This window comes from Periplaneta americana, chromosome 15, assembly GCF_040183065.1.
Source record: "Periplaneta americana isolate PAMFEO1 chromosome 15, P.americana_PAMFEO1_priV1, whole genome shotgun sequence".
NCBI lineage: Eukaryota > Metazoa > Arthropoda > Insecta > Blattodea > Blattidae > Periplaneta > Periplaneta americana.
In genome coordinates this window covers 42,867,896-42,878,989 of record NC_091131.1, presented here as the reverse complement: position 1 = coordinate 42,878,989, position 11,094 = coordinate 42,867,896, and the positions used below count along the sequence as shown (strand labels likewise).

General features: G+C 33.6%; 1 protein-coding gene across 2 annotated transcripts in view; it reads right to left on the bottom strand.

Moving 5' to 3' along the window:
* Positions 1-7,092: 7,092 nt before the first annotated feature.
* The window catches only part of LOC138714819 (phytanoyl-CoA dioxygenase, peroxisomal-like), a 44,303-nt gene continuing 40,301 nt past the window's right edge, over positions 7,093-11,094 (bottom strand). For both annotated transcript variants that reach the window (XM_069846981.1, XM_069846980.1), the window contains exon 9: positions 7,093-9,795. In XM_069846981.1, coding sequence (XP_069703082.1) covers positions 9,742-9,795 — 54 coding nt within the window. In that variant the 3' untranslated portion in view covers positions 7,093-9,741. The remainder of the gene's footprint in view (positions 9,796-11,094) is intronic.

The window sequence follows — 11,094 nt, the reverse complement described above, 5'->3', positions numbered from 1 at the left end:
ACATGAATCATTTTAAAAGGTACGATTATTGAAAGTACAATGTTGGCAAACAAAGAAACAAATGCTAGGGAGGTGATAGAAACAAATGCTAGAGAGGTGGTAAAAATTGTAGGATAAGCAGCTATGATTGCTTGAAACACGTTGTTCCGTACCGTTTTATTGGTCAAAAGCAGTATGATATAGTGAAAGTATAATAATCAGAAAAATCTAATAGTCGTGAGCCACTGAATAACACTGTTTTTCAGATATTCATGATATTGAAAATGTATGTTTGTATTTTAATTATTTTTTGCATTTTTGTTAGTGAAATCCTGAAATAAAAGTTTTATTCTGCCGTTTTCAAATTACCGTAATTCCGTAATTATGAATGTGACTCCATTAATTTATTTACATTTTTTGTTCCAAATAACCTCAGGAATCACCTCCATAAACCGGGGGAGAACTTTGTGAATCATCCTGTATATTGAGATTATACTTTGGCTTACCTTTGTTAAATAAAATAAATAAAAATGTGCATAGTTGGCAGTTCTATCTTTCTCTCCGTTTCCGAAGTAAGTGTCTGATTAGATATATTAAGTTCCCATTATGCTTTTTCTTCTTCTTTCTCATTCTTCCATTACAGGCTTATGGCCTGTTCTTTTTTCAGCTTTCACTGCCTTTCCCAAATACATCCTTTTCTGGGTTGTCCCTGCCTTCTTCTACCTTTATGAAGATTAATAATAATAATAATAATCCGTGGTGCTACAGCCCGTGAAGGGCCTAGACCAACCAGCCGGCTGCTGGCCTCACGCCCACATGCCGAAGCAGAGGTGGACGATCATCCACCAGAATGGAGGTATCGTGTGATTAGCACGATGATCCCCCAAGCTGTTATAGCTGGTATTCGCAACCGGATTTCGCTACCTATCGTAGCTCCCCAAGTGCATCACGATGCTGGGTGGGCACCGGTCCCATACACTGGCCGAAATTTCAAGAGAAAATTTCTTCCCTCATGAGGACTCGAACCAGCGCGCATTCCGTAACGCAAGTCCTAGGTGGGATGCCTTAGACTGCGACGCCACGGCGCGGGACTTAGGAAGATTACCTCTTACAATTCTAACAATTCTGTTACTATCCATCCTGTTTATATGAACATTTCATTCCTATTTTCTCCTACATAGGCTACCCATTCAACTTCACATGTTTATCTTATACTATCACTCCTTTCTCTATCCCATAAAGGTTTTCCTGCAATTTTGCGAAGTACTTTCATTTCTGCTGTTTTCTACAACATTTTTTGTTTTTATTGTATCTGGTCTTGTTTCTGCCTGAGAAGACACAATGGGTCTTACTGTTGTTTTGTAGATTCTGGCCATGGTTTCTATTTTTAAATGTTTATTTTTTCAGATTGTACCATTTATGACATCCAGCTACTTGATTTCCCTTAATAACCTGTTGTCTCACCTCCTGTTCTATGTTCCCAAAATTTGTTAATTCAATTTCCAAATATCTAAATGTCATTTCTTGTTGAATAATCATTTCTAGTTTGCATTTGTAGATGTAAAAACCCAAATACTCAGAGCAGCAGTTCTAAGCCACGGATTGGGTCAGATAATATTATGAGCTCCCATTATGCATTGGAGAAAATGTAATGTGTTACTTTGCTTCCCATATTCATAACCTTTCCTGTTGTTATTGTTAAATTTCTGTTTTATTTACTTTTATAGTGGTTGGAAGCTGACGATGACTCTCATCTAATTGCTGCTGTGAAGATGCACCGTATGGATATCACACAAATGGTAAGTGATTACTTTTCTTTGTATTTTTATTTATAGGCTAGATGAAAAATTTATTTGCTGATCTGTGTTAGCTTCTACTTTAATATAATCTACGAGCCCACGATTCAGTACCTGTCAGCGAAATACAACATTGAAAAAATCACAGTTACCGGTCTCTTCTTTGGAGTGAGAGGCACCATTCCGAAAGCCTTTGTAAAGTGGAGAGAAAAATACAAGCTGGCGAGAGATCTTCAAGATGCCATCATCACCACCATTATAAAATTTTCTATAGCGATATTTCGTCAGCATCTTTATGGCGTACATTCAATTTAAATTATACTTGGTTCTATTTTTTTTTCTTATGTCTTAATCACTTCTGTCTGAAACCTGTTTATATAATTTTTCATTTTAAATTTTATTGTGAGCTATTCTGTGTCGCAGGACAAACCCAAAATATTGGGTCAGACCAATAAATTAAAAATGAAACAAGTGCATAATCTGATATGCTATAGGTTTCTTGTGCTCTGTGCTGAACAATATATTATTTAAGATGGAAGGAGTAAAATGGGAGAGAATGTTGTATGAATTAGAAACAATATTTTGTGCTCTTTATAATCACATGCATTCTTACAAAAATATATACTACTAAGATTTATTTCAAATCATCCGTCCTCAAGTGAGGTTGACCACTGGGATCCGGAATTAACAAACATAAACGATAAAGGGAAATGAAACGAGCAAAATAATGATTCGATTTGTACATTAAAACAAAACTTTACGTGTTAACATATAGATGATAGTGTAGAATTTGAAGAGAGGCCTTCAGAATTTCCTTTACAATCTTCTGAACCTCATAAAAGGGAATTTGAATTGATGGTAATTATGAAACAAGTTTATAATGTTACGGATACGTTATGACATGAGTCAATTTTTAGGGAACAAGCAAAGTGAGTTTCCTCATTTTGACGAATGCCATTACTGTATAACATTATAAACGTGTTTCATAAGGTACGTAATTTTTTTTTGTATGGCAGTATTATGAAACAATTAATGAAGAAATAACATCAGATTTGTAATGATGGGTAATTTGATATCGTGGTCTATGAAGAAAGATGTTGCTATGAAAACAATAATGTATTAATATTATACCATGGCAAACCGTTCCATAATGTTAACTTCATCTTCTTCTTCTTCCTTCACGCGTTAGACATTATTGTCTGTAGCAATCTACATATCTTGTTCATGCCACCGTTTTTTTGGGTCTTCCTATATTTTTTTTCCCTACCAGTTTATAATTCTTAAAACGAAATGGTAGTCTGTCTATGTTCATTCTTTGTACATGGTTTATCCACTTGGTTTTATACTCTTTAGTTTTATCGTTCAGATTATATATATCTAATTCCTTCCTTGTATCTTCACTTCTTTTATGGTCTATTTTCTTATAGCCAGCAACTGCTCTTAGAAATCTCATTTCATTTGCTTCAAGTTTGCTTTTATTTTTCTCTGTCATGATCCAAGTTTCGCTCCCATACAATAGTTTTGGCACTGACATTACTTTATAAAACTTTAATATTGTGTCTTTTCTTACTTTGTTTTTCAAACACCTTTTTATAGTGCCATTAAGATGATTAAATACTTCCATATTTTTAAATTGATCAGATTCTTTTTGGTATGATATATTGCATCCTAAGTATTTAAATTCTGTAACTTGTTCCACAATACTATCTTCAATTACAATTTTTGATCGGCTGCTCTCTTTTCCCTTGAAAGCCATCACTTTAGTTTTACTTAGGGATACTGTCATAATGTTAACTTTATGGCACAAATTATGTCGTCATAATAGAAGTCATGGCATCTTAATTGGCATGGTAATATTTATACTGCTCTGGTACAATAATGTGGCATATTATGCATGATTTTCACTAATGATGAAGACTGTTTATAATGTTGAAGTACAAAAAACTACTTCATTAAGAAAAAAAATTGTATACAACTCTATGAAATACAGTAAAGCTTACTTGACTATTGAATAAAAGTGATATTTAATTATGAAACTGAGAATAGGAAAGGCATTTTAACAATACCATGTTCTTAATGTAACGGAATTAAGTTATACTATTTCAGTCGTCATCGGGTTGCAAGTGACTCTTGGTGATCTTGGGAGTATGGGATATTCACAGTGAATTTTTGGTAGGGTGCAGTATTCTCCTCCTAACACTTGATACAGAGAATGGGAACAGAACAACTAACTGCGATTTCTTAGGAAAAAAAAATGTCGTTTACTAGCAATAAATTGGCAATGTGATCTCAGATATAGTATAGTAAAACCTGGCTTGGCCAGACCATGTGAGTTGTGTGTCTCTTCTATATCAGCAATGAGTTCGTTTGTTGGTAAATTATTGTAGCTAATTAGGGTACCGGTACCATTATATTACTACTGGTACTTACATCTTCAGTAATTATTTTACTTTAACCCTCCAGTGGTCGCATGGCTCACAGTAGTGATCCTGTACTTTATTTATGATTGGTGATCGGAGATGGCAGCACTTATTTTATTTGTCGTCTGGGTACTTTCATTCGTATATTTCTCTACCCTCTCAGCTAGTCGCTGTAATTAACAAGTGTTGAGGAAGAGTTTTCTTGGTGCGCAATGAAGTTCATGCATCCTTGGATCACGACTGTTCTCCACACAGATGTTCTGTTTCTAGATTTATGTTTTTACAAATTGGATAAACAATTGTTTTGTGAATTAAAAAAAAAATAGACTCTGTTAATGTGTAGTAATTGGTAATTAACCTGAAGAGTTAAAAAAATTATATGCGAAAAAAATAACTTAGAATATGGATCACAACTGCAACCACTAACGCGTTTGAGCACGCAGCTACTGGCGGGTTAAATGTACAGCTTGATTTTGGCCTCTGCAGAAAGCAAATAGATAGACTAAGAGCGAGTTATTTAATAATACTCATCACTGCTGAAGGGCTAGGTCACACAAGTTAGGCCGCTCAGTCATAACACCTAATACTTCCTTCTTATCATGTTGCGGTACACTCCGTCTTAAAAACACAATATTCTTCCACACGTCCCATTACTAAACACTATGTCTGTTGACTAGACAATGTTATGATGACTTATATTTTCTTGACATGAGTGTAGGTGGCCCGGGTTCGATTCCCGGTCGGGGCAAGTTACCTGGTTGAGGTTTTTTCCGGGGTTTTCCCTCAACCCAATATGAGCAAATGCTGGGTAACTTTCGGTGTTGGACCTTGGACTCACTTCACCGGCATTATCACCTTCATCTCATTCAGACGCTAAATAGCCTAAGATGTTGATAAAGCGTCGTAAAATAACCTACTAAAGTAAAGACATGAGTGTCCCTCAGCTACGAGCATAGATATTGTTTTCATTCATCCTCTTCCCCTCCTATGCACATTTGTGATTAAATTTCTTTCTTATGACGCAACACACAGCTCGCTCACTAGCTAAACAACCAAGGACAGGGGCCAATAACGTTGAATCGAGCTGTACTGTTGACAAATTTAAAGCAGTGAACAAACTTTGAATCTCGCGCCAGTATGTCGGACTATGTGGTAACAAGAGCTCTGTCTGATGACAATTTGTCATTTCTGGTTTAGTTGCTTTAGTGACTGAAAAGAAGTGTACATGAATCGTTGCAAATATGTATTTTTTATTTATAGTAATTTTAACTACAATGGTCATATTTTACTATGGATGGGATGTCGTTTTGTTTGAAGTTCGGCGTTCTCTCTAACACAAAGACATCTGACACCCTGACAATCACGACATCTACCTCACCGGCTGAACACTTAAACCCCGACTGGACTGCCAAGGTACTCTCTCATTAACACAATATCTTTCACGACAGCTGGACACTTAAACCCCCAACCGAAATCCATCTATTTCTGAGCCCGACATATTTTAAACTGTCACTTTGACAGACACTATCTCATATATACAATGTTGCAATTGTTAGGATGACTGGGTTATTGAAATACTGTTGTGAGAGAGTTATGGGCCTCTTTTTGGGTGAAAATTGAGTACCAACCTGGGAGTTTAATTGGGAGGTGAATCCACGTCCCCCATATTCTTTCGATCTTGCGTCCTCAGATTTCCACCTTTCCCATTCTCTGTCCAACAAACTTCAAGAGAACTCCTTTGATAAGGAAGTTGCTTTAGAAACTTGGCTTGACTACTTTAAATCCAAACCAGCAGAATTCTTCAGAAGCTGAATTGAGGACCGTTTTTGCAAAACTTGCTAACTGAAAAAAACTAAATTTTACAGGAGAGACAAAACACTATAATAAGCAAGTTTTGCTGTATGTCTCACTTATAGGAGAAAGCAAGTTTTGAAAAAACGATCACACTTTGACACACTACAATGAAAAGAAATAACCCAATTTTACTAAGACGCTTTGAACATCATGTAGAGACCTGCCTTATGTTAACGAATCCATCAAAATCTCAATTTTGCAAATTTTGCAGTTAGCAAGTTTTGCAAAAACGGTCCTCAATTGAGAAACTACCCAAGCATTGGTAGAGTGTCATAGATAGTGTAGGAGGATATATCTGTGGTGTTTGATCAGACATGATAACTCCAAAATGGCCATTTCCTGCTATCTACACCTACCAGTAGGCTACTTAGAAGCTACAGGAAAGAATGAGTATGTGCATATAATTGAACAGTGCCCTAATCTATGTTATTTTCATTCACATTTGTATGTAAACTAGAATTCTGATTTTTAAAGAAAAAATGGAAATAAAATTGCGTATCTCAAAACAGCTTTTCTGGAGTTCTGACCAAACATCACATATATTACTAATTAATTTCGTCTTCTGTTCATCTCAAATAAAAACTTTTGTCACCAGGGTGCGAATTAACGGGGGGATGAGGGGGATTTCCCCCTGTTGGAAAGTTATCCCCCCCTCATAAAATCATATTGACATCCCTGCCAGGGATAACCTGTATCCCCCTCCCCCTCACAAAATATAATTGCTTTAATACGATTACAATTTATAAAGTATAAAGTAAGCAAAGAAAATAATATTTCTGTATTATCATCATCGGCAAGCTGACAACAATCAATAATTTAGGAATTAAACATCTTACCTTAAGCCTGTTCACGGATATAATTATTATTATGATCAAGATGCAAGACAAGCAACTCAGTGCGACTAAGCGTTAAGCCATATCGAATGAGGATAATAATAATTTTATGTATGGTATTCTCTATCTAGGATTCTATTGTCTCCTCATCAGAAATCTTAATTCGCACCCTGTTTCTCACAGCGAAAAAACACTATGAACTTTTGCATCAATGCAATACATCAACTAGAATGAATATCATTTAAGAACTGTAATATATAACAACGTGATACAGTATTTGGTGTTCTTTATTCATGTAAATACTATTTGAAAAATTTACATCATAGGGCCCTTACACCATCCTTCTGTTTGCTAGAGGTCCATTAGTATCGTGTCATATTAAACTACTTCATAAGGATATATTCAGCTTCTTAACAATGAAGTCTGTGAAGTTTACATTTATATATGTATACCATATATGTACATAATCTTAACTAAAAACTTCATGCTCTTATTAATTCGTTATGAACTTATTCATACACTCAAACGTTAACATACATAACTGACCTGCAGTAACACTTCCATTTCCTTAATTCTCAAAGTATGTGACCATTCTGCTATGCAGTAAAGTGAGAAGCTTGCATATAATCATTTATGCTATGTGAATTGTCAGTGAACATGTAAGGAAAAACTTTATAGAGCTATACTAGTTCTAGTTCTATGTATGGTATTCTCTATCTAGGATTCTATCGTCTCCTCATCAGAAATCTTAATTCGCACCCTGTTTCTCACAACGAAAAAACACTACCGGTACCTTCGAAATTTTGCATCAACGTAATACATCAATTAGAATGAATATAATTTAAGAACTGTAATATATAACAACGTGATACAGTATTTGGTGTTCTTTATTCATGTAAATACTATTTGAAAAATTTACATCGTAGAGCCCTTACACCATCCTTCTGTTTGCTTGAGGTCCATTAGTATCATGTCATATTAAACTACTTCATAAGGATATATTCAGCTTCTTAGCAATGAAGTCTGTGAAGTTTACATTTATATATACATACAGATTTATGTATACCGTATATGTACATTATCTGAACTAAAAACTTCATGCTTTTATTAATTCGTTATGAACTTATCCATACACTCAAACGTTAACATACATAACTGACCTGCAGTAACACTTCCATTTGCTTTCATTCTCAAGGTATGTGACTCATTCTGCTATGCAGTAAGGTGAGAAGCTTGCATACAATCATTTATGCTAAGTGAATTGTCAGTGCACATGTAAGGAAAAACTTTATGCAGCTATGCTAGTTCTTATTTTTATAAAGTGCTGAATCAAAGTGACAAGAGTCAGAATGTTACCAAGGACAAGAATAACAAAATAAAAATGTTACATAAAAATAATTTGTTCCTTACATGAAAAAAAAAAAAAAAAAAAGAATTTACGTTTTTCACGTCATTTCATGAAATGTTTTTTAAGAGGGAACTACAGAGAAAATGAAATTTTCTATTTAAGATATAGCTTTAATTTTTAGCACACATATGTGTCTTAGCCATCTAATAGAGTTACCAAAATTAGACATTTCGTCATACACTTATGTTTTCAGTTATCCAATTTTGTTAAAAAGAAAAGGAGGCAAATTTTCAGAATTTTACTCATAAAAATTTCGTATAACCAGTCTGAAATATTTTTATACAGCACACCACTGCTATGTTAGGAAGAGTATGACTATGCATGTATTTTTTTTAATGTAATACCTGATTACAGAAAAAACTACAAATAATGCCCATGGCTTGTCAGTATATTTTCTCATTAATAATCTTCCTCGTACGTAATCGTGGAAACTTTGTAATTAATTCGACAGTTCATAGCATAAATCCACGTCAAAAAAATGACTTTCATACTCCATCGGCAAGTCTAACGTGCTATCAAAAAGGAGTGCATTATAGACAGTATAAATTTTTAATAGCCTCTCTATCGATATAAAAAATGAAACTCAAAACATAAGATTATTTAGGGCCAAATTAAAGAAGTACCTAATTTCTCACGCCTTCTATTCTGTAGGTGAATTCATGATATTCAATAACTCTTCATGAAATTGATACTAAAACTTTGTGTTGTACTAGTAGACTGTATTGTATACCTCGTCTGTATATATTTCAACTACACTGTGACTATAAATTAAGACTTTATAATAGTATTAAGTTTTTTGACTTGTTCTATATTCTAGCTGTGAAGCAATGTATGAATACCATGGAATGTTAATAAATACAATACAATACAAAAATAATTGTGAACTAATACCAAATATTTTTTCTAAATTCTTTTGTTTATGTCACATGTATATTTTTATTTTAAAAGTTGGGGAGTTAGAAAAAAAAATTCAGGCACAAAATTATTAATTATGCTATAGTGAATATACAGAAAAAAATTCAGCTTCTTAAGTACAAAATTGTAGAAGCCTTAGTGATTTGTATGAAAAGAAATGTACAAAATATTATAGCTGAGAAAAATGAGTTTAAAGTTAATGCTGTAATTCCACTTGATCTTTAATTATGACGTCATTAGGAGGGTTCCCAACCGTTTTACGATCGTGATACTTTGCAGTTGTGTAGAGTAAGGTATTATGAATAATTTACGGAAAAAAAAGAAAAATATATTTTTTCTAAAAAAATTCATATTTTCTCTACTGATCCCCTTTAAGTGGTAGTCAACTTTTGTTTTTCATACCTAACTATTTAACGTGCTGTGTAATAGCGTCTAAATATGCGAACCATAACTATTTCATCTCAGTATGTAGAAATACCGTTACTTTAATCAAAACATTTAGGTTGTTTCTTCCTCTCTTCTTTTCCATTGACTGTTTATAAATTGACATCCTTCCCTCTTGCAAGACGTCCCCTGAATTTCCAAAAAGTCTGAAAATATGTTTTACCGATATAAATTAGATTCCGTTAATAGGAGGTTCTAGAAATTGATGGTTACTGAATTATTACACACATTTTTTTCTTTGACCGCAACCACTAAAATACTTCTGTAGGGAAAGTAACACATTAATTATCTTCAAAATAAATTTAAATATATAGTAGAACCTCACTAATTGGGGACAAATTTAGTCCGAATTAGTAAAAATTCAAATTACAGATAATTTACTGGAACAAAATTATTTCAATTTAAAAAAATCATGATATTGTATACTGTAGTTGTTTATTTACTTAACTTAGTGTTTGATTATTCAATTTTATAAACATAATTATGAAACACAAAACATTAATTAAAAACTATAATCTTTCAAGAAACTAAAATACAACATTGATACAGAATACAAAACACACTACAAAATCATCTTAACACAGAGACAAGACACACAACGAAATACAACTTAATAGGAGTATACAAACTGCCATGTAATACTTGCAACGACTTCTACATTGGACTGACTGGAAGATCATTTCAAACCCGTTACAAGGAATATGTCACACCCATAACCAAACTACACAACAATTCAACCTACGCAGAACACATCACAAACTCCAATTACAACTACAGCAACATAGACACTAACAAGAAAATACTACACATCCAGCCCAAAAACCAGAAACTTGACATTCTAGAACTATATCAAATATACAAACGTACAAAAACACACTCTCAGCACACCTAGAACACTCAACTCAATTTCAAAACACATGTTCTTTTCGACACAATCATGAACACATCCTACCACAACAAGAAACCAGAAGATAGCGTGGGACCTTCACTAGGCTTTGAAAAATGAATAATATCACTTCGAAACTATTCGGCCAGGTAATTTCCTCATATTAATATAGGGAAGAGTTATAAAGTTAGCCAGTGATAAAAAATATATGATTATGTTCGAAGTTCTTTAGTCCCAGCCACCTGCTGCTTAGGAAGTACGTTTTGTACCTAGCTTATACAAACATACGGAACACAAAATATTAATTAAAAAATAATGACTTTTAAGTTCTTTAGCTTAAATCAATTACTGGATAGAAAGTATTAGCTTTGGAATTTCAGATTGTGATTTAATTGAAAAAGGTGTTGTCTGCTGTAATTCTCTCTGCGCTGCTGTTCTTTACATACAACGGATTTTTTTTAAGGCAAGATAAAATTTCTGACACTAGTTCGGATTACAGTTCACAAATTCAATTAATGTAATCTAAATTAATCTTATGGTGGAAATAATAATAATAATA